We start from the raw sequence: 25,191 nt of genomic DNA, 5'->3' as shown, positions 1-25,191 counted from the left end.
GTGATCCGCTTTTATACATCTACATTAAAAATTGTACATGATCAAATAGGTTCCTAGGTTCATAATAGGAATGTATATATAGAAATTGGATGCCAGTGCATGCTGCGAATTGTCTCTCGTGGGCAGTCAGAATGTCCGACAGAAAAATCGTTTATCTTAACAGCCCTATTGAATAGTAGTGTGCTGTCTAATCAGATATTGTCAGACTTAGGCTACTTTCACACTAGCGTCGGACGACGCACAACGAATTGCGTCATTGCGGCGCACCGACGCTAGCAGTGAATGTGCCGCACAACGGGGGCGGCGGATGCTGTTTTTCAACGCATCCGCTGCCCCATTGTGAGGGAAGGCGGGGGCAGAGTTTCGGCCGCGCATGCGCGGTCGGAAAAGACGGAAACGACGCAGCAAAAAACGTTACAAGCAACGTTTTTTGGTGGCGACGGTCCGACGCAACACGACGCCACCGTCGCACGACGGTTGCGATGTGTGGCAATGCGTCGCACTGCGTCGCTAATGCAAGTCAATGGAGAAAAAACTCATCCTGCAAGCACTTTTGCAGGATGCGTTTTTTCTACAAAACGACGCACAGCGACGTGCAGTGCAGGATGCTAGTGTGAAAGTAGCCTTACTCGCTTGTCTGCATGAGCCCGAAGTCTAATAATATTCCAAATGAAGTATACAACATCTGCAAGGACTGTTCATGTTCTCTCCATGTTTGCGTGGGTTTTCTCCGGGTTCTCCGGTTTCCTCCCACATTCCAAAGACATACTGATAGGGAAATTAGATTGTGAGCCTCATCGGGGACAGTGATGATAATGTCTGTAAAGCGTTGCGGAATATGTTAGCGCTATATAAAAATAAAGAATATTATTAAGTATACAATATTACTGGAGCTGAGTTATTGATACAGGAAATTATTCAGATTGTTACTTTTGGAACTACCATTCCCAGACAAGGAAAACTGTTATAAATGCAGCTCATGGCCCAATATTATACAACTGTGAACAGGCTGCAGTGGAAATTAGTATACAAACCCTACTAATGATTATTTCTATGGGTTTCTCGATTCCCTGAGTTCATACTGTAAGTCTGATGTCCTGTCGGCATATTCAAGGAACCTGATTGCCATCAATTCATTGGAATATTATTGTTTACAAATCCAGTCCTAATTCTTCTCACAGCTGAGGTTTTGCTACATTAGGTCCAGTCCTCTGTGAGATAAATTGGTTGGAGTTTCCAATGATACATTCCATCTACAGTGATACGATGCAGCAAACTATCAGGGTAGGGAAAATATTGGCACTGTCCTGATCTTGTATCTTGTTTAGTTTGAATATAGGGTGGGTCATCAATATGAGATTGATGGGGGTCCGTCACCTGGCAGCTGAGATCTGTAGACTTCCCTCCCTGTGTTAATTAAACATATTATTGCTGTAAGAACTTATATGGTATAGGGTCTCCTTACTGCCTTTAAGGTAGGGGTTGTAAGGGTGTCTGCTTAATTGATTGTTATGTTTATTCCTCATTATTTCTCACTCTCAGCTTCTGTTTCAGCTAGGGTTAGAGTATTAACCCATTGTGTGCTGTCATAGGACAACCAGGAGTTGAGAAATTGCTGATCAACTTTGAACCCTTCTGACAAAAATAAATTACCGTATATACTCGAGTATAAGCCGACCCGAGTATAAGCCGACCCCCCAAATTTTGCCACAAAAAACTGGAAAAACTTAATGACTCGAGTATAAGCCTAGGGGGGAAAATGCAGCAGCTACTGGTAAATTTCAAAAATAAAAATAGATACCAATAAAAGTTAAATTAATTGAGACATCAGTAGGTTAAGTGTTTTTGAATATCCATATTGAATCAGGAGTCCCATATAATGCTCCATAAAGTTTATGATGGGCCCCATAAGATGCTCCATATTAAAATATGCCCCATATAATCCTGCATAAAGGTTACTATTGGCCCCATAAGATGCTCCATAGACACATTTGCCCAATATAATTTTGATTATGGCCCCATAAGATGCTCCATAAAGATATTTGCCCCATATAATGCTGCAGAAACGTTGATTACGGCCCCATAAGATGCTCCATACAGACACTTGCCCCATATAGTGCTACACAAATGTTGATTATGGCCCCATATAGACACTTGCCCCATATAATGCTGCACAAATGTTATGGCCCCATAGATGCTCCATACAGACACTTGCCCCATATAGTGCTGCACAAATGTTATGGCCCCATAAGATGCTCCATACAGACACTTGCCCCATATAGTGCTACACAAACGTTAATTATGGCCCCATACAGACACTTGCCCCATATAGTGCTGCACAAATGTTATGGCCCCATAGATGCCCCATACAGACACTTGCACCATTTGCTGTTGCTGCGATAAAAAAAAAAATCACATACTCAGCTCTCTGTCACTCAGGCCCCCGGCACTTTCAATATTGACCTGCTCCTCGTTCCGGCACCGCTCCATCTTCAGCGTCTTCTGCACTGACGTTCAGGCAGAGGGCGTGCACTAATTACTTCACCGCGCCCTCTGACCTGAGCGTCGCAGCAGAAGATGCTGAAGATGGAGTGGTGCCCAGAACGAGGAGCAGGTGAATATCGCGCTGCGCTCCCCGTTATACTCACCTGCTCCTGGCGCTGTGCAGTCCCTGCTTCCCCGGTGCTGCTGCTTCTCCCTGTACTGAGCGGTCACAGTTACCGCTCATTACAGTAATGAATATGCGGCTCCACCTCTATCTGAGGTGGAGCCGCATATTCATTACTGTAATGAGCGGTACCATGTGACCGCTCAGTACAGGAAGAAGCTGGGGCGCCGGGCAGCCAGAGACCTGCAGGGACTGCGCCAGGAGCAGGCGAGTATAATTAGACAGCCCCCGCTCCCCCTCCCCTGCCGACCCCTGGGTATGACTCGAGTATAAGCCGAGAGGGGGACTTTCAGCCCCAAAAAATGGGCTGAAGATCTTGGCTTATACTCGAGTATATACGGTATGTATCACAAATAGTGATGAGCGAATATACTCGTTACTCGAGATTTCCTGAGCACGCTCGGGGGTCCTCCGAGTATTTTTTAGTGCTCGGAGATTTCGTTTTTCTCACCTCAGCTGAATGATTTACATCTGTTAGCCAGCTTGATTACTCATACATGTGGGGATTCCCTAGCAACCAGGCAACCCCCACATGTACTTATGCTGGCTAACAGATGTAAATCATTCAGCTGCGGCAAGAAAAACTAAATCTCCGAGCACTAAAAAATACTTGGAGGACACCCAAGAGTGCTCGAGAAATCTCGAGTAACGAGTATATTCGCTCATCACTAGTGTTGAGCATTCCGATACCGCAAGTATCGGGTATCGGCCGATATTTGCTGTATCGGAATTCCGATACCGAGATCCGATACTTTTGTGGTATCGGGTATTGGTATCGAAACAACATTAATGTGTAAAAGAAAGAATTAAAATAAAAAATATTGCTATACTCACCTCTCCGACGCAGCCTGGACTTCAGCGAGGGAACCGGCAGCGTTGTTTGCTTAAAATTCGCGCTTTAACTTCCTTACTTGAAGTCCCGGCTTGTGATTGGTCGCGCGCCGCCCATGTGACCGCGACGCGACCAATCACAGCAAGCCGTGACGTAATTTTAGGTCCTTCAGGATTTTAAAATTACGTTCCGGCGTTGTGATTGGTTGCGTCGCGGTCACATGGGCGACGCGACCAATCACAAGCCGTGACGTCACGGGAGGCAGGACACGCGCGCATTTTAAAATGGGCGGCGCGCGACCAATCACAAGCCGGGACTTCAAGTAAGGAAGTTATTTTAATTCTTTCTTTTACACATTAATATGGTTCCCAGGGCCTGAAGGAGAGTTTCCTCTCCTTCAGACCCTGGGAACCATCAGGAATACCGTCCGATACATGAGTCCCATTGACTTGTATTGGTATCGGGTATCGGTATCGGATTAGATCCGATACTTTGCCGGTATCGGCCGATACTTTCCGATACCGATACTTTCAAGTATCGGACGGTATCGCTCAACACTACTCATCACTAATCAAAAATGATGCTAATATAAAGCTGACACGTGTTAAATGTTATTTATTAACTATCTTCTGTTATATAACTATCTGGTTTAAGGGCATAAAAATTAGAAGTTTGAAAATTCCCATATTTTCAACATTTTTGCCAAAATGTAATATTTTCACAAATAAACGCAACAAATATCGACCTAAACTTACCACTAACAAAAAGTACAATGTGTCGTGAAAAAGCAATATCAGAATCAGTGGGATACATTGAAGCGTTCCAGAGTTATTACAACATAAAGTGACGCTGGTCAGAACTGTAAAAATTGGCCTTGTCAGGAAGGTGAAAACAGGCACATAAGTGAAGGGGTTAAATGGAATCTGTCAGTATGATGAACCATGCTAAGCTGTCTACAGTATAAGAGCTGTCATAGAATTTGAATAAAATGATACCTTGGTATTTGCGATCCAAAGTCTTATTCCAGAGAAATCCACTTTTTTCTTAACATGTAAATGAACTGTTTACATTTATGGGCCGGACATAGATCTCCCCAAGAATCTGCCTCCAGAGCTTATAATAAATGAAAACAGAGTGATACCAGTGTGAGACATGTAGAACAGGAGAGCAGGCTGTCAGTCATTTCATGTCTCACACTGGTAACGCTGTCTGTCATTTATAATAAGCTCTGAAGACAGATTCTCAGGGAGATCTATGTGCGGCCCGTAGATCTTAACAGCTCATTTATATATTAAGAAAAGTGGGAATTTTTCAGGAATAAGACATCGGATCACAGATATAACAGTATCACTTTATTCCATTTTCTATGATCTGTATGTCCATATTGGTGATCCTACTGCCACATTCCTTTTAACTGACTTACTTAAAAAGGATTTGTGGAAGGCTGGTTATTTGGGGGAATATTAGGTCTTCATTTTTCTATGATGCGAATATTAATAGTATATATCTCGGCATATAAGTACTGACATCAGACCAATGACCTATGATTGTGCTGTAAGTCAGTAGAGTCTATGCAGCCGCAGACCCTCTGCTCTGTGCCCTCCGCGTCTTATTATTACAGGGGATGGATGTGAGCGCTGACAGTGCTGACAGATGATCTCTTGGGACAGTGAAAAGGGAAGCCCAGGGAAGCAGGACTATATTATTAGTCACACATTTCAACACATGCTAAAAGTCAAACACATGGAACCCTGCAGCTTCTACTTCTACTAAAGATGTTTCCTAGTGATCAGCATTTGCAGAAGATGCTCTGATGATATTACTGCACCATGGGGTGTACACTTTACACAGGGGAAACATGTTCAAAATAGTTTTATGCAAAAAAAAGAAAAGCCTCACCGGGAATAATTGTTATAATGCTGCAACTTAAAGGCTACTTTCACACTAGCGTTAACTGCAAAACGTTAAAATGCGTCGTTTTGCCGAAAAAACGCATCCTGCAAAAGTGTTTGCAGGATGCGTTTTTTCTCCATAGACTTGTATTGGTGACGCATTGCGATGGATTGTCATACGTCGTGTCCGTCGTACGACGTATGCGTCGAAATTTGGCGACACGTCGTCGCCAAAAAAAGTTGATTGTAACGTTTTTTGTCTCCGCCTAAAAAACGTGTTGCGACGCATCCTGCGGCATGCGTCATTGGCTGCAATGGAAGCCTATGAGCGACGGATGCGTCGGGACACGTCGTACGACGCAATGCAGCGCTGCAGTACGTCTTTTTACACTGAGCATGCTCAGAAGCTGGATTATGTTGCCAATTGGCCAGACACCCCCAAATCTATTTAAACCTGGCCTGGGCCTTCAACCCCACATATGCCAGCAAGACCCAGAGGAGAGAAGAAGCCTGCCAGCAAGACCCCAGCCAGCCACAAGACCCCAGCCAGCCACAAGACCCCAGCCAGCCTGCCACAAGACCCCAGCCAGCCTGCCACAAGAGTCCAGCCAGCCTGCCACAAGAAGCCAGCCTGCCACAAGACTGCAGCCAGCCTGCCACAAGACTCCAGCCATCCTGCTACAAGACTCCAGGCAGCCTGCCACAAGACCACAGCCAGTCTGCCACAAGAGTCCAGCCAGCCTGCCACAAGAAGCCAGCCTGCCGGCTCAAGACTCCAGCCATCCTGCCACAAGACTCCAGCCATCCTGCCACAAGACTCCAGGCAGCCTGCCACAAGACTCCAGGCAGCCTGCCACAAGACTCCAGGCAGCCTGCCACAAGACTCCAGCCATCCTGCCACAAGACTCCAGGCAGCCTGCCACAAGACTCCAGCCATCCTGCCACAAGACTCCAGCCATCCTGCCACAAGACTCCAGGCAGCCTGCCACAAGACTCCAGCCACCATAGAGCCAGTGTGAGTATTGCCATTTTTGTGTGCGTCTGTGTGCCTGTGCATTTTTGTGTGTATGAGGTACTGACTACAGCAAGAGCTTAAAACCTGAAGAGAACCAGAGGCCTGCCATCGTCCTGCAACAGCCAGTGCCATGCTAGAGTCCAGATCCACCCTGATGCCAGCCACTGTGAAAACATGCAGCTCCAGCCGGAGGAATGTCAGCCTTTTTTACGTGTGTGTGTGTATGTGTGTGCGTATGCGTCTTATGTTTGGGTCCACCTTTGTGCCTTTGTTGTACATATGTGTATTTGCATAAAGCTTATGTGCTTTTGTGTGTGTGTGTGTGTATTTTTGTACGGCTGTGTGCTTTTGCATGTATGTCTTCATGTGCCTGCATCTTATTATGCCTTCGCCAATCTTATGCCTGTTCATGTGGGAGGGTATGTGTCCACGTTCAGGATTGCATCAGGATTTGGTCAGGATTTTCCATCAGTATTTGGAAGCCAAAACCAGGAGTGGGTGATAAAAGCAAAAGTGTGCCTGTTTTCCTATTATACTTTCCCTCTAAGGGCTCATTTCCACTGGCGAGGAAAACGGACGAGTGCAATCCGATAAAAAATCGGATTGCACTCGGACCAATGTTATTCAATAGGTGTCTTTTCATTTGCGATTTTTTTCTCAGCCGAAATCGGACTGAGAAAAAAATCGCAGCGTGCTGCGATTTGCTGCGAGTCTCGGACGAGACTCGCCAATGCAAGTCAATGGGTGCGAGAAAAAAAACGGACGGAATACGGACCATCCGTATTCCGTCCGTTTTTTACGGATACATCACCATTCTGTGACCTAGAACACTGTCCATGGTCCTGTAAATGACTGTAGAAAAATAGTTGCAGAGAAATAAAACGGATTGCATACGGATGTCATACGGATGTAAAACGGATGGTGCGATTAAAAATCACTTTGCACTCGCATTACACTCGCATGACAATCGCATACGCTACATCCCTTTTTTCGGTCCAGATTACGGACCGATTTGTCTCTCGCCAGTGGAAATGAGCCCTCATTGTTCCACTCCTGGTTTTGGCTTACAAATACTGATGGAAAATCCTGACCAAATCCTGATGCGATCCGGAATGTGGACACATACCATGCATGTTTGTGTGCGTCTTGTTGATTGCATGTGCATTTGTCCATGCTTTAATTGGTTAATTGCCTTTTTCTGATGTATTTACTGTATAGTGGTCTGTGCAGCATGTGGTTTAAATGTTTGTTTTTTTTTGTTTGTTTTTTTAAATCTGATGTATTTTTTCAAAGTCTAGTGGTCTGCAGCTTGTGGTTTGAATGTGTGAGTGTGTTTTTTTTTTCTATTTAAAAGTGTTGATTTTATTTTACTGTTGAAACCATTTGCAGTTGATGTACTTGTATTTAAAATAAAGAGCATTTCAGCTCCTAATTGTGATTGAAAAAAAAAAAAAGGTAAAAAAAACAAAAAACTAATAAAATGTTTATTAAAAAAATGTCCGTAGTATCATTTCATAAAGGTAAATTTAAAACTGGTGTATGTAACAATGGTTACACATGCAATACAGAGTTGGTTGAGGGCTTATTTTTTAATAAAGGTTATACTGTAAAGGTTTTTTTGGGGGGGAGGTGATTTTTTAAAATAAAATATGGCAAATATATTTTTGCATGGTGGGTTCACATTTCAAAATTTTATTTTTTGGGACATGGAAATGAATGGTATAACGTGCACCTGTTTTTGGGTTTTGGTGTTCACCTGTAATGAACATTTCTCACATCATTTTAGCAGGGTGTTTATCGTTAAACATTACCTAGTTCAGGGGGTGGTCTAACTATAAATCCATTATACATATTACAGATACACCAGGACCGCAGCCACTGACCAGCCCATTAGGACCACACCCACACATCTTTCAAAGTAAGTTTTGAAGACCCCAAATCTGCTACTTCAATGTGTAGAGCAGATTGCAAGTGTCTTTTAAACTTACAGAGACACCAGGACCACAGCCGCCGCCTGTCTTGCCCACCAGGAATAGCCCACCAGGACCACATCCGCCAATCGTTAAAAGTAAGTTTTGAAGACCCCAAATCTGCTACTTCAATGTGTAGAGCAGATTGCAAGTGTCTTTTAAACTTACAGAGACACCAGGACCACAGCCGCCACCTGTCTTGCCCACCAGGAACAGACCACCAGGACCAGCCCACCAGGACCACATCCGCCAATCATTAAAAGTAAGTTTTGAAGACCCCAAATCTGCTACTTCAATGTGTAGAGCAGATTGCAAGTGTCTTTTAAACTTACAGAGACACCAGGACCACAGCCGCCGCCTGTCTTGCCCACCAGGAACAGCCCACCAGGACCAGCCCACCAGGACCACATCCGCCAATCGTTAAAAGTTTTGAAGACCCCAAATCTGCTACTTCAATGTATAGAGCAGATTGCAAGTGTCTTTTAAACTTACAGAGACACCAGGACCACAGCCGCCGCCTGTCTTGCCCACAAGGAACAGCCCACCAGGACCAGCCCACCAGGACCACATCCGCCAATCGTTAAAAGTAAGTTTTGAAGACCCCAAATCTGCTACTTCAATGTGTAGAGCAGATTGCAAGTGTCACCAGGACCACAGCACGCAACAATGTCCTCTTCTGACAGCCCTCCTCCACAGCAACAGCGTGTATCTGTAAGTTAACCCCAAATTTTTTATTTTTTTGGGGGGGGGGTTTAATTTACATGTTTTGTTGATCACTACATGCATAAATTATGTTTAAACAGGAAGCTGAATCAGATGAGGAGCTGTCAGAAGGGGGCGAGACGGGTGGAGAGATGCAAGTAGAGGAGGAACCAAGTGTAAGTAGTGGTGAAACAGTTGCTTCACACATCACACTGCACCATACACAAAACAGATTTTCATACATAACTAAACACAGAAAACATGCCTACATTACAGAGAATTTGTTTCATTTATTTCAGTCTCCTGCCGCTCGAGCTGCTGCTGCTGCTGAACAGCCAGCAAACCGTGAAGGTTCTCCCAGCCGCTCCCAGAATCGGCGGAATCGGCGACGTGGTTGGCCATCAGTGAGTTTTTTTGGGGGGGGGGATTCTATTGGTACTTTTGTGTTTCAGTGTACTAATTTTTTTCTTTTTCTTCTTCTTTTTTTTGCACAGGCTTCACAGCGTGCTCCCGCAGAAGCGTTTGATGATGACATCGACATTGACAGTCTCATCGAGGAGGTTCGCGAGCGGGAGCCGCTGTGGAACATGGCTAACCGCAGGCATGCCGATAGCGGTGTAACCCGTCGGCTCCGGGACGAAGTGTGCCATAACATCTTTCCAAGGTGGGAGGACCTTCATCCACAGCAGCAGAGCAAACTATGTAAGTATTCACTTTTCAGTGATGTTTTGAGCTGAATGTAATGTATTGCATTTACCCATTTTTTTTTTTTCTTTTCATTCTTGTCTTCACAGGCGGAAAGATTAGGAAGCGGTGGCGGTCACTGAGGGATCGCTTTAAGAGGGAATTCAACATGGAGATGCAGGCCCCGAGTGGCTCAGTAGGAAGGAAGAGGAGCAGATACAAACACGGCCAGGCCCTCTCCTTCCTGAGGTGAACCATGCTGAGCAGAGTGTAAGTATTCTACAGCCCACTAATAACCATGTTAACCTGTCTAACTTAGTTTGGTTTCAGTCAGGGCTTTTTCATATCAATATATTAATTGTTTTTGTTTTTCCTTTCACAGCACCTTCTCCAGCCACCGGGCGCCTGCATCTTCCTCTGCGCCCTCTGGAGCGATCCCTCCTGAGTCCGCCACTGAGGGCCACGTCGGTAGGCCCCACACCACTGACCCCTCCTCTGACCCCTCTGTCCCTTCACTTCAGCCGCCCCAAGCAGTGGAGCATTATTGCAGGCTTCATTGCTCGCATCTGATGCTGAACAGACAGCGTTCCCTTTACCCCACCCCTCTGATCCTGCCACCTCTAGACCACCATTAGGTTCGTGGCGGCAGCGACAGAGGGGTCAGGAAAGGAGCTATGCTCCTGAATTCTTACATCTGAATGCATCCTTCCAAGGCTCTTTCAAAATTTTGGGAGAGCAAGTGACTGCTGGTTTCAACATGGTGCAATCCCGCATCAGTGAAACAAGCCATGAAACCAGCAGTCGCTTGGATAGGCTGCATTCAGATGTAAGTTAGTCTCCGGCCAATCTTTTTTTCAATCCATGCTCAGGAGCATGGAGAATCTTTCTCTTCAGCAACAGATGCGGGTAATGAATACCTGCCATAATGCTCTACTGAAGGCCCTTAACGAACCCCAATCTACCCACACATCCACCACAATTCCACCCCAGGCCCCACCCCAGGCCCCATTTCCACACCATGCCCCACCCCAGGCCCCATTTCCACACCATGCCCCACCCCAGGCCCCATTTCCACACCATACCCCCCATTACCAAACCCAGCCCCAATACCCACACCAGCCCCAATACCAAACCCAGCCCCAATCCCCACACCAGCCCCATTACCAAACCCAGCCCCAATACCCACGCCAGTCCCAATACCCAACCCAGTCCCAATACCCAACCCAGTCCCCATACCCATCCCGGCCCCCAAACCAAATTTCTTCCCCAATGTTTTCTTCCTTGCCCAGCTTATCTTCCCCAGTAAGTATTCCCCCTACCCCAACACCTCCTGGTTTTACCCCCCCTTCCACTGCACCCCAACCAAGTAGGGTTTCCCCACCTATCGACGTGGTCCAACCTTCCAGCCCCTCCTCCCCTCGTCTCTCCACCCCACACTTTGAAGATTTATGACATAATGTACAAATGTTAAAATTTTTAAAAAATAATTTGAAAAGTAAAAAAAAAAAAAAATTAAAATAGCAAATATATATTTTTTTTGCAAAGAAAAAAAAAACCAATTTAAAAAAAGAGTTCAAATAAAAATCTGTCTGATTTAAATTCTACTCTTTGTGTGTGTGTGGATTTATTAAGGTAATATGGTAACTAATAAAAAAGGTAAACTAAAAATAAACACCAGACGTGCGAAAGGTACATATTGGTTTTATTAGCAAGAAAACCACGCTTTTGGACCTTTTTTTTTTTTTTTTTTTAGGAGAAACACATTTTTTACATAAACAAAACACATGGAAAACAGGTCACACAATGATGTCTTGCCATGGGATCCGCCCGACAGGTGACACAAAATAATCCGCAAACTGATCCCTCATCCTTGTAACAGAACCTGTGGAGCGAACCGAGCTGCTGCGGTAATCCCACAAGGTTGTCTCCAATTCTTCGTCATCCAAGGAAACGGGCTCCTTTGAAAGGACAAAGTTATGGAGCACCACACAGGCTTTAACAACCTCGTCTACAGTTGTGGTTTTTAGTTTGATTGCCATCAGCAGAACTCGCCACTTCGCCGTCAATATGCCAAAAGAGCACTCTACTACTCTTCGTGCTCTAGTAAGGCGGTAATTAAATACCCGTTTGTTACGGTTTAAGTTCGGGCTACTATACGGTTTCAGTAGGTGCGGCAAGAGTTGAAACGCTTCATCACCTACACAAACATGTTGCATGGCTGGTTCACTTGTTCCTGGCAGTGGTCTGGCTGGCGGGAAATCGTAGGTCTCTCCATAAAGGCAACGACCCATTGGAGAGTTTTTAAAAACCTGCGAATCAATGGACCGTCCATACGCTCCTATGTCCACAGCAAGGAACTTGCAGTTGGTGTCTGCAATAGCCATAAGGACAATGGAGAAGTACTTCTTGTAATTGAAGTACTCAGAGCCTGTTCCTGCCAGTTTCGCAATCCTTATGTGTTTCCCGTCAACTGCACCAACACAAATTGGGAAATGGCAAATTTGCTGAAACTGTTCGGCACTTCTCAACCAGATTTCCATGGATGGTTGGGGGATATACTCTGGCTGTAAAGTGGTCCAAATCGCCCGACATGTCTCCTTCACTATTCCTGAAATAGTGGAAATGCCCAGCCGGAATTGGTAATGGAGCAAAGTAATAGATTCACCCGTAGCTAGGAAGCTGAAAAAAAATAAAATAAATGTTTGAAAAAATTGCACAGACCAACAACATTTTCAGTTTAAATAAATGGCACTGTGAACATTTTTTTTAGGACGGGACACACAATAAAACCTGCATGAAACCGGTGTAAAATAGTGGAATGGCCGCAAACAAAACAAAAATTACATGCTGCAGAAAATAGTGCGCAATATGTCAGTGCAGTATTGTCTGCAGCATGTAATGTAACATTAAATATCAGCAATGAAATAAAAAAAGAGGCTTACTGCAGGGTCACCATCAGCCGCTCCGCCGGTGTGATGGCAAGCCTCATCCTTGTGTCCTGCCTTTGGATGACATCCTCCAGTTTTTCAAGCAAATAGTCAAAATTTTCCATCCTCATCCGTACGTAATTGTAGAATTTTTGAGGATCGTGCCGCAACTCCAGGTAGAGAGTGGACTGGACACCCCGGGTCATCCGTAGTTGATTAATCGGATGAATCCACAGTCGCCTCCGGCTCCGTTCCTGCAGAAGCATCCTCCGTCTTTCTGCCGCCTCCTTCTCCCGCACTATGATATCCAGGCGATTCGTCTCAAATATAACGTCAGTAACCAAACTCGCAATCCTCAAAAGAACACCTTCCATCGCTGCCACAAAACTAAAACCCTCAAAGATGGGCTGTAAAAACAGTAACTATATAGTTTTCCATATTTTCCAGTAGCCAATCAAATTTGGGAGCCTCCCATTTTAAAACCGGATCCGTCGTAAAAACAGATGCAACGGATGGTAAAAACGGATGCAACGTATGCAACGCATCCAGTATTTCGACTGAACCGTTTAGCGGATTTGCGACGGATCCGTCGAAATGCTGTATGCGTTGCATACGTTTTTCACTTTTTTTGACGCATCCGTTTTTTCGGCAAAAAGATGATTTGTGACGGTTTGCAGTTAACGCTAGTGTGAAAGTAGCCTTTATTATACAAACAGCGCCAAGGACAACGGTGTCATATTCACTAGCTTGCAGCTAAATGACTTGTCACAATTGTATAACCTAAAGCCTTATTATAGCGGCATGGGCATCTTCTGCTCTGAAGACGCGCCATGCTTTACTATATATAAAGAAGGACTAGGGAACGGGAGAAGTCAGCTCACCATTTGCAGTCTCTTTCTAAGAATGAGTTCCACGCACGGAGCCGCCTGGGCTTGGGCGTGCAAGTTACAAAGAATGAAAAAAAAGGTACTCCAGCATAGAAAAAATAAAATTTCGTCTTTAATGGAAAAAAAATCCTAACAACAGGCACAATGCGGACAACATATAGATCCCAGAGAGCTACCAGCCGACCTGTTTCGACACTCCGATCTCAACCATTAGTAAGAACGGAGTGTCGAAACGTGTCGGCTGGTAGCTCTCTGGGATCTATATGTTGTCCGCTAGTGTTGAGCATTCCGATACTGCAAGTATCGGGTATCGGCCGATACTTGCTGTATCGGAATTTCCGATACCGAGATCCGATACTTTTGTGGTATCGGGTATCGGGTATCGCAACAACATTAATGTATTAATGTGTAAAAAAGAGAATTAAAATAAAAAATATCGCTATACTCACCTGTCCGACGCAGCCGGGACCTCAGCGAGGGAACCGGCAGCGTTGTTTGTTTAAATTTCGCGCTTTTACTTGGTTACGTGAAGTCCCGGCTTGTGATTGGTCAGGGCGGCCATGTTGCCGGGACGCGGACCAATCACAGCAAGCCGTGACGAAATTACGTCACGGCTTGCTGTGATTGGTCCGCGTCCCGGCAACATGGCCGCCATTAACCAATCACAAGCTGTGACGTCACGGGAGGCTGGACATGCGCGTATTTTGAAAAGCGCGCGTGTCCAGCCTCCAGTGACGTCCCGGCAACATGGCCGCCATTAACCAATCACAAGCCGTGACGTCACGGGAGGCTGGACATGCGCGTATTTTGAAAAGCGCGCGTGTCCAGCCTCCAGTGACGTCCCGGCAACATGGCCACCATTAACCAATCACAAGCCGTGACGTCACGGGAGGCTGGACATGCGCGTATTTTGATTTTGAAAAGCGCGCGTGTCCAGCCTCCAGTGACGTCCCGGCAACATGGCCGCCATTAACCAATCACAAGCCGTGACGTCACGGGAGGCTGGACACGCGCGTATTTTGAAAAGCGCGCGTGTCCAGCCTCCCGTGACGTCACGGCTTGTGATTGGTTAATGGCGGCCATGTTGCCGGGACGCGGACCAATCACAGCAAGCCGTGACGTAATTTCGTCACGGCTTGCTGTGATTGGTCCGCGTCCCGGCAACATGGCGCCGTGACCAATCATAAGCCGGGACGTCACTGGAGGCTGGACACGCGCGCTTTTCAAAATACGCGCATGTCCAGCCTCCCGTGACGTCACGGCTTGTGATTGGTTAATGGCGGCCATGTTGCCGGGACGCGGACCAATCACAGCAAGCCGTGACGTAATTTCGTCACGGCTTGCTGTGATTGGTCCGCGTCCCGGCAACATGGCCGCCCTGACCAATCACAAGCCGGGATCTCACGTAACCAAGTAAAAGCGCGAATTTTAAACAAACAACGCTGCCGGTTCCCTCGCTGAGGTCCCGGCTGCGTCGGACAGGTGAGTATAGCGATATTTTTTATTTTAATTCTTTCTTTTACACATTAATATGGTTCCCAGGGCCTGAAGGAGAGTTTCCTCTCCTTCAGACCCTGGGAACCATCAGGAATACCGTCCGATACCTGAGTCCCATTGACTTGTATTGGTATCGGGTATCGGTATCGGATTGGATCCGATACTTTGCCGGTATCGGCCGATACTTTCCGATACCGATACTTTCAAGTATCGGACGGTATCGCTCAACACTATTGTCCGCATTGTGCCTGATGTTATGATTTTTTTCCAATAAAGACAAACTTTTATATTTTTCTACACTGGAGTACCTTTTTTTCTTCATGCTTTATTATACAACTCAATGGGAAGGCTCCAGAGTTGCCCAGAAGACCCATAGGTGTCTTTTTGAGTGCACTCTCAGCATTTTTGCTTCAGAAACTAGCAGGTGTCGTCATTGTTGAATGAAGAAAGTAAAAACACCAGAAAATGGCAGTGGAAAAGATAATTCAAAAATGATGGAAAAACGCTCAAAAAAATTAACAGTGGTCAAAAACGATGAACAAGCGGTCAGGAAATTACAATAAGCTAAAAGACGGTTCAGGACAAAAATAGCTGGTGTGTCCAAGCATCTTCTTCTTGGCAAACCTGAGGAGTTCGCCCTCGTGTAACACATGTTGTGTGCACAGCCCCCTATGTGTACTATGTTAGGGATGCGTGTAACACATGTTGTGTGCACAGCCCCCTATGTGTACTATGTTAGGGATGCGTGTAACACATGTTGTGTGCACAGACCCCTATGTGTACTATGTTAGGGATGCGTGTAACACATGTTGTGTGCACAGACCCCTATGTGTACTGTTAGGGATGCGTGTAACACATGTTGTGTGCACAGACCCCTATGCGTACTATGTTAGGGATGCGTGTATCACATGTTGTGTGCACAGACCCCTATGTGTACTATGTTAGGGATGCGTGTATCACATGTTGTGTGCACAGCCCCCTATGTGTACTGTTAGGGATGCGTGTATCACATGTTGTGTGCACAGTCCCCTATGTGTACTATGTTAGGGATGCGTGTCACATGTTGTGTGCACAGCCCCCTATGTGTACTATGTTAGGGATGCACAATCCACTATGTGATCAGGACAGATTGTTGTCAGGGTCCATCAGTTTTCCATCATGTCATCTGAATGCCCGTAATAGTCCTGCTTGCTTAGAAACGTGCTGAAAGGTCACACTGGAGAGCAGAATAGAGCCACGTAATTTAGCTGCGGTTATTATGAGAATACAACATAAAACCTTAAATTGAGTTTTGCAGACTAGAGCGGACATCTGCTATGTAGACAGTGTAAATCATCCCGCTATATGTACTATATGTAGTGAATGCCGCCATCCACCCTTGATTAGCCATTGTTACATGTCTTATATGTCTATAAGTTATCTATATGGATGGAATCTATGGTAAGTGCAGACACTTGTCTTCTTTACTTTACAGGCAGCTTTTTTAATTTGTTCTCCCCATTGATAAATAGGAAAATATAGATGAGTTACAAGCTGCAAGGGAGCTACGCATACGTTTAGAATAGTTTGGGTTAAAACTTTATTTAGCACAATTTTTATTCTTCATTTTAGAAGCAGAGGTAGAAAGGGCACAAGGTCTTGGTTTGTACAGGGACAAGCTTGGCAGTTACTTTTGGAGTTCTTTCATGTGCTTGCTGTTAGCTGTGTGTACCTGTAGGGGGCAGTGTCAGCCTGTTAAAATCTGATCTAAGTAACTGTACCTTGAAGTGAGTGACTTCTTGGGATACCTCAGTAGCACACTTGTGGTTTAGAAGTATTTCTCTGAAGCCATAGGCTTATGAATGATAATACAAATGTGGAATAGTTGTGGGCCCCGTGCAGTTTGCAGCATACTTCCCGGGACATGTCAGTGTTACAGGATACAGACGGCACAGCCTGGGGCTGCCTGGGTCTCGGCTCGGATCTGTCTCGTCTCGTTGGTTTTCATTGTGGCTTTTACTTCCTAAACACCTGGATTTGTCAGACACCTGGCTGCTCCAGACAGAGCACAACACGTCTGGATGCTGGGATTTGACGAGGAATTCCCTGCAGATCCCGGACTGTCTGAAATTGTCCCATTTGGTTCAGGCTTGTTCCAAACTTCCAGAGGAGCCGAAACCAGAGATGTGGCTCATTACGGTATAGCGGGGACCTCACTAGGAGATCCCAAACGCTCCAGAACACGGCTGCCACTAAGATGCTACAAAGGTCACACATGACCACAAAAACACCTAAAATGACACTCGTGAGATCAGACGTGCCAAAATGAGGACTGGAGACCACATCTCCAGAAAAAAAAAGTTACAAATAAAAATGTCGTAGATATCAAATTTAGAAATAGTCGATTATGAAGTCACCCCTTTCCTTCCAGATCTTCTCACTTGGTGCCCATGCATTATCTTGATTTCTGTATCTTTTATAGAATGAACCAATATTAAACACATATATTGTAAATGATGCACAATTATTTCCTATGGTCGGACTTTAGTGTTTATAGACATGCCATCGTATTATTCTACAATAATGTAATTATTCTATATGTGCACATTATTCACAGCCTTTTATGTGATTTCTCCCATGGTGCCAATTCTTTATCTTGGGCTTTGGCCTAGGAATCCTACATTGTGGGGGTAATTTGGAGGTCTGGTGACCGGATCATGCAGCGTTATATCATAACCCCTAGTTATTACATTGATGGCTGGACCATACATGACAAGCACATTCTACCTATTGTGTCCCCCATTTCCTTACAGATTGGAAGCCGGACCCTCACTCCTCCTGGATCTGATGAACTGTGTGTTACTTTGTGAGGTCTTTATTATTTGTACTAGCCCCTGCTTAATTATAAAGTGTGGCGGAATATGTTGGCGCTATATAAATAAAATTACGATATTACAGGTCTACCTTTCTGCTGTAGTGAAGAATAAGTCAATAATAAATACATATATTTCAAATTATGCAGAATTATTTCCCATTTCTGTGTAGCCATATAATCTAATTATTGCATATGTGCACATTATACATGGTCCTATGTGAATTCTTACCTTGGGCATATGTCTATAAATCCTATATTGTGAGGGTAAATTTGAGGTCTACCTTTCTGTTGTATGACGGCAACACTTGTGTATAATAAGCCAATATTAAATAACACTGTAAATGATGCAGATTTCCTAATATACATACACACATTGCATACAGTATAATAATCGGATCCTTCCAGCCTATGTGCACATTATACCCGGTCCCATATGTTATTTCTCGCAGGTTTTGGTATGAAAATGTCAGCACCAACACATACAGCCAACACTGGAGAAGCCCAGGATCATCAAAATAATAACTGTGCGGTTTTATTAATGACATGTAATGCTTCCACAATAGGAAGAACGATAAGAGCTTATTCAATGTCTTTGGCATCTCAATAACAAAAAAAAAAAGAAACTTTCGTGTAGAAACGAAATATAAATTGCAATCTTATATTACAAGGGCACATTCAATATGAACATTTCCTATGTACAAACATAGTGCATTCTCGCTACAAAAAGGATTTACTAGTAGGAACTAATCTTTCTAAAAGAAAGCGCCTGTAAGTCCGATCACCAGGGTCTCCATACAGAGTCGGCAGTGACCGAGGGCATGACGGAGGGGGATACTGCGGCAGGTAGTCCACTGGCCACACCGGAGTTAGTGTAGACTGGGATGACAGATCCATTGTGTGGGAAGGCCGGGTTAGTGATCAAGAAGGCAAACTGTCCATCAGATGCTGGCACCAGCTGAAAGCCTCCATAGACCTTGGCAGCTTCTACTTGGGGGCCCCCCATCTTGCAGGGCACCCCACCCATGGGAGCTGGGCTGCCTTGTGGCGCACTGGCAGGAAGCTGAACTAACGGTTGTCCAAAAGCCGGGTGTGGGGCGGCAGCTGTTGGCATCTGGGGCTGCGCTGGGTAGTTCATGGCATTGATCTGATTCATGCAGTTAGCCAGATGTCCCAGGAGACGGGTCCGCACTTCGGTGTTAACCCCTTCACACGTGGACAAGAATCGGGTGACTTCGTTCATGCACTCGCTGAATCCCGCTCTGTATTTTCCCAGGACTGTGGGGTCTGTGCTGAGAGCAGCTGCGGAGAGAAGAGGACAGCCGGTTATTAGGGGGGATCTGGGCACCACGCCGTGGATCTGGTGCAGGACACAGCACCGCTCCCTCCTCCCCTCCCGAGCTATAAATAAGCCCAGACCGTGGGAAAGACGGAGAGAATGCCATTCACACCGCAGGAGGAAGTCTGGCAGGATCAGGACTCACCCGTCATCTGGACTCTCTGCAGGTTCCGGAGGTGCTTCACCGTCATCTCCAGGATGTCGGCCTTCTCCAGCTTGGAGTGCCGGGAGCTCTGCAGGGACAAGACAGCCATTAACCCCCAGCCCAGCAGGACTAAGACACATACACTGTCATGTAGTATTAGCCCTAATGCCCAGCACACAGGGACTGACACCTATCCATCCATATCACACAGGGGCTGACATCCATCCATATCACACGTCTATGTATCTTTCTATATCACACGGGGGCTGACATCCATCCATATCACACGACCTATCCAACCACATTACACAGGGGCTGACATATATCATCTATATCACAGAGGCAGGACACTTACATCCTTCTTCAGGGCGTCCAGGATGAGGGTCTTCAGCTGGCTCAGGCTCTCGTTTATTCTCGCCCGCCGTCTCTTCTCCATGATCGGTTTGGATGACTATAAGGAAGAGAGCTGTGAGTGTCTGGGCTGAGTGCAGCAGGACCCCCCAAATACAACCACAGCCACCAGTACAGCAGGACCCCCCAAATACAACACAGCCACCAGTACAGCAGGACCCCCCAAATACAGCAGGACCCCCAAACACAGCAGGAGCCCGCGTACCTTCCTGTGCTCGGAGGCAGTCCTGGGCTTGTCCGGGGTGCTGCTCATGCTGGCCGGGGTGGCCGCCACCGGAGGAGAGGCGTTCTTCTCCATCATGTCTGCTGGCATCTTCTGGCTGCGCGCGGCTCTGTGCTCCCGGGCGGTGAGGTACGGTGCGGGCCCCGCGCTCCCTGCAGTGTGCGGGCTGCGTGTCACACGGGTGCGGGTGCTGCTCCGCCTGGCGTGCTGCCCTGTGCGCCTGTGACTGCCCTCCGCTTGGCTCCTTCTTTATATAGCGCTATCTGCACGCGAACGGCTCGTGTGAAACTTCCCAAACTTTCTTTCCCACAGTAACTTTCAACCAATGGCAGCGGGGCACACGCGTGGGCTGCACCAGGCCATTGGCCGCAGGGCGTGACCGCTAGCGACCAATAACAAGTCACGGAGCGTGTAAGAGGCGTGGCCATGGAAGCATCCTGTCAATCAGCGGCACCGCTGTTAACCCTTGAAACATAAGGCACCGGGGTCTGCCCCGAGGACACGTCCTGCCGCGCGCCATAACACGGGGGTGAGATGATGGCTGCATGGGAGATGGGAAGGACGGACAGATGATGGAAGGCGACAGGACGCGTCATATCAACGTCATGTGTCTGTACCTATAGGTCACATAACGGACGAAAGGCACAATAATGTCTATGGTAACCGGCTGCCGTCAGGCCATAGCTATAGCACCACAGTCACATGACCCAAGAGAATGCACTATTCTAATTCCATAGGTCTATCTATTATCTATTTATCTCATCTATCCAGCAAAAAATTGGAGCAGCGAGCGCCATATAGACTAATCACAGGCGCCATATAGACTAATCACAGGCGCCATATAGACTAATCACAGGCGCCATATAGACTAATCACAGGCGCCATATAGCTAATCACAGGCGCCATATAGACTAATCACAGGCGCCATATAGACTAATCACAGGCGCCATATAGCTAATCACAGGCGCCATATAGACTAATCACAGGCGCCATATAGCTAATCACAGGCGCCATATAGACTAATCACAGGCGCCATATAGACTAATCACAGGCGCCATATAGACTAATCACAGGCGCCATATAGACTAATCACAGGCGCCATATAGCTAATCACAGGCGCCATATAGACTAATCACAGGCGCCATATAGACTAATCACAGGCGCCATATAGCTAATCACAGGCGCCATATAGACTAATCACAGGCGCCATATAGACTAATCACAGGCGCCATATAGACTAATCACAGGCGCCATATAGACTAATCACAGGCGCCATATAGCTAATCACAGGACCATATAGACTAATCACAGGCGCCATATAGACTAATCACAGGCGCCATATCGACTAATCACAGGCGCCATATAGACTAATCACAGGCGCCATATAGCTAATCACAGGCGCCATATAGACTAATCACAGGCGCCATATAGACTAATCACAGGCGCCATATAGACTAATCACAGGCGCCATATAGCTAATCACAGGCGCCATATAGACTAATCACAGGCGCCATATAGACTAATCACAGGCGCCATATAGCTAATCACAGGCGCCATATAGACTAATCACAGGCGCCATATAGCTAATCACAGGCGCCATATAGACTAATCACAGGCGCCATATAGACTAATCACAGGCGCCATATAGACTAATCACAGGCGCCATATAGACTAATCACAGGCGCCATATAGCTAATCACAGGCGCCATATAGACTAATCACAGGCGCCATATAGACTAATCACAGGCGCCATATAGCTAATCACAGGCGCCATATAGACTAATCACAGGCGCCATATAGACTAATCACAGGCGCCATATAGACTAATCACAGGCGCCATATAGACTAATCACAGGCGCCATATAGCTAATCACAGGACCATATAGACTAATCACAGGCGCCATATAGACTAATCACAGGCGCCATATAGACTAATCACAGGCGCCATATAGACTAATCACAGGCGCCATATAGACTAATCACAGGCGCCATATCGACTAATCACAGGCGCGAGGCCCCAAAGAGATATCCGTTTGTATTGATAACAGCAATCTAGAAAGCAGCAGCGCTGCACAATGTGAGGGGAAAGTCCACTGTCTATAGAGCTATATATCTATCTATTATCATCTATCTATTATCATCTATCTATCAATATATACAGCTCTGGCAAACATCAAGTGACCGCTGCACAATGTTCAGTTTGTCTGATTTTTCTCTTTATAGGTATATTTTTGAGTTAAATGTAAATTGTTCTTTTATTCTATAATCTACTGACAACACCCCTTGGAAGTTCCAAGGAATAAATTTTGTATTTTTTTTCTGAAAAGGAGAAACGGTCAAAATTTAAAAAAAAAAAAAAAAAAACAGGCCGTTCAGAGCTCAAATAATGCAAAAAATACAAGATCATAATCATTTAGAAACAACAATACTAATGTTTAAAGAGTTCCGAAATCAATATTTTGTGGAATAACCATGATTTATAATCACAGCTTTCATGTGTCTTGGCATGCTTTCCACCAGTCTTTCACTCTGCTTTTGGCACAAAAATGTAAGCAGCTCTTCTTTGTTTGATGGCTTGGGACTATCCATCATCCTCTTCTTTACATCCCAGAGGTTTTCAGTGGGGTTCAGGTCTGGAGATTGGGCTGCCCATGACAGGGTTTTGATGTGGTGGTCTCTTAGTTCTAAAAGCTGTATTCAGCCATCCATTTCTGCCATGGTGAGTGTTATCTCCGCAGGGCCGTTATTTTATTCTATTTATTATCTATCCAGTCTATTATCTATGTATCTATTATGTATCATCTAATATCACTTATCTACCATCTTTTTATCTCTCCTCTGTGTCCATTATTTATTATCGCTATACTATGGCTGGATCTCTCCCAATGACTCCGCTGTCCAGATGTGTGGCGCGCTCTGCCCATTCGCTGCCCCCAGTAAGCGCACATTGCCCCCATGCCTAGATATGACGTGCCCCATTATCCACCCCCACTATTCGGACCTCTCACAGCTATCACATTGCTATCTCCAGCAATAATGGCACCTCACCCCACACAGCTGGCCGGTATGGGGCCCCTGTCACGGCGCTCGCACGGGGACACTGCCGCAGGCTGCACACAGCTCACCGTGCCAGGCATCACTCCAGCGCCAGGCTCAGGACGGGTGTGTATCCCTTTAAGCCTGCCTGCAGTCACGAGGGGGCCGGGGAGGGGGGCAGGCCGGAGCTGGAGCACGTGCCAGGATGCTTTATTGCCGCTGTGGCTGAGGCTGGGCGGCTGGATGTGTGTGGGAAGGAGGGGGGGACATGGTTTAGATTATGCCGGGAGAAGGCAAATAGCAGCTGCTGCCCTGAAGCCTGGGAAAACCACGCCCCTCGCGAGATGGATCAGGCTCATTGGCGGAGCACAAGCTCGTCTCCGTGGTCCTCGGTAGGTGGCGCCCAAGAGCTGCTCTCACTCACCAGCAGCAGTGAGCGCTCTCTAGTAATGTGTGCGGGCTATACTATGGCATGCGGAGCTTCTTGCGGAATTTTTGGAGTAGAAACTCTCCATAAACCACGAGGAGTAAAAAAAAACTCTGGGTTTTGATTGGAGAACTGGAGAGTTTCTGTTCTGAAAAACATAGCAAAAAACTGAATGTAACCATAAGGTATGTGAGCACGACGGCGTTATCGAACAGATTCCGACTGGATGCAGCCTGAAGAATCGCTGCAAAACTAACATAATGCACAGCGATGGAAAAAAAAAATAATTGCTGTGCACATGTTCGTCTTTTGCTACGTCTTCTAACCACGGCAGGGTTCGGAAACCATGAAGCGGTTAATAGAAGCAGCACGTTTATACTTTGCGCAGCTTCTCCTAGGAAGCCACTCATCACTATAATGAAAAGTACAGAGAAAAAAAATCAGCAAAACCGACACTGAAGTACCTTCAGGAAAACGACCTTTGGCGTTTCTCTGAAAACTCAGTATCGGGTGTACATACTATATGGCCTCCTCTGTGTGCCTATGGTGAAATATAGACCTTGAAAAAAAAGTGCCGCCAAACCGTTACCCACACACTAATGATTGCAGACTGCAATGGATGTCCCCTAAAATCCTTCACATCTCATCAAGCTGTGGCATAATTGGATTGTATTACTTTCTGATAACACAAACCCAGGGGTGTGATTTAGGGAAAACAGCCTGTTAACTGCCTCTGGCAGAGTTGTCTCACATTAACACTTTAATGGAAACCAGAAATATTCTAACAGCAGATCCAGGGCAGCAGAGAGGATTAGGTGATGAGTAAAGATAATGGGCAGATAAGCAAGGAGCCATTGTCACACCACTGTAGGTGCTAGGAATGATTGTTGTGTTACCTCTGACAAGTACTTGTGATAAGTGACTCAGTGTCAGTAATGTGAGGTTCTCTGGAGTATGCATCACAATGAGCTGCATCCAAGCCTGAGGTCTACAGGTGCAAATAGAAAATAGGCCAGAAAAAGGTACAATATCATGCTGTACATGTCAGACAGAAGAGTGCTAATGGCACGATACACTGGCAGCTGTAGTGTAGATGTACGTGGATCGCCCCCACGTTAAGGGCAATGGGGTACTCGGTACCGGGTCCCTCTCGATTCTGGGGATGTCACGGTGGCCCGACCCGGTCCGTGGCCCTTTGAGGTGCGTCCAATTAAAGGTGTAGTTTGTCTGGTGTTCGTGACGCCACCTGTGGTGTTCGGTCAGGATGACCGACGCTGCTTAGGGGTCCGCTGGGGTGATGGAATGGCAGCTAGATGGTATACCTTCCCACAGGTGAAGTATGTCCCCAGGGCTTCCCAGATGTGTAGGTGGTGTTGGTGGACGATGTAAGGTGCAGTGAATAACGAGGAAACAAAGGTTGCAGTCTCTTTACCTTTTACTGAAGACTTCAGCGTCCACAGTCCAGAGTACCATTCACAGGGCAGGCAGAGTCCGGCCGGTCCAAAGGCACATCCAGAGTTCTCTTATCCAGGTGGAAATCAGTAGCCTTCCTACTAGCGCCTGTGTGTTGTAGTACCTCCCTGCTGAGCACCACGGGATAGTCCTCACAACTTTCGTGGATGTTTCTGATCTTCTCTCTCTGTCCCCCAGATGGTGTGGATAGGACAAACCCGTATGACTGGGAT

General features: G+C 46.2%; 1 protein-coding gene across 1 annotated transcript; it reads right to left on the bottom strand.

Moving 5' to 3' along the window:
* Positions 1–18,435: 18,435 nt before the first annotated feature.
* Positions 18,436–20,268, bottom strand: HES1 (hes family bHLH transcription factor 1). The gene is made up of 4 exons (XM_077290349.1): positions 20,026–20,268; positions 19,765–19,860; positions 19,410–19,497; positions 18,436–19,227 (listed from the first exon to the last, which is right to left on the bottom strand). The coding sequence occupies exons 1-4, from the start codon at positions 20,131–20,133 to the stop codon at positions 18,707–18,709; spliced, it is 813 nt and encodes a 270-aa protein (XP_077146464.1). The 5' UTR covers positions 20,134–20,268; the 3' UTR covers positions 18,436–18,706.
* Between the last annotated feature and the right edge of the window lie 4,923 nt (positions 20,269–25,191).

This window comes from Ranitomeya variabilis, chromosome 2, assembly GCF_051348905.1.
Source record: "Ranitomeya variabilis isolate aRanVar5 chromosome 2, aRanVar5.hap1, whole genome shotgun sequence".
NCBI lineage: Eukaryota > Metazoa > Chordata > Amphibia > Anura > Dendrobatidae > Ranitomeya > Ranitomeya variabilis.
The sequence above is the reverse complement of the archived record's forward strand: the minus strand, read 5'-3'. Positions and strand labels throughout refer to the sequence as shown.

What these genes read in the sequence shown, in the direction of transcription:
- HES1 (XM_077290349.1), bottom strand. Translation starts at nt 20,133, where the DNA reads ATGCCAGCAGACATGATGGAGAAGAACGCCTCTCCTCCGGTGGCGGCC. An exon ending in CTGCCTCCGAGCACAGGAAG is followed by an intron (nt 19,861 to 20,025) that starts GTACGCGGGCTC and finishes TCTTCCTTATAG; the next exon opens with TCATCCAAACCGATCATGGA. An exon ending in TGGACGCCCTGAAGAAGGAT is followed by an intron (nt 19,498 to 19,764) that starts GTAAGTGTCCTG and finishes TTGTCCCTGCAG; the next exon opens with AGCTCCCGGCACTCCAAGCT.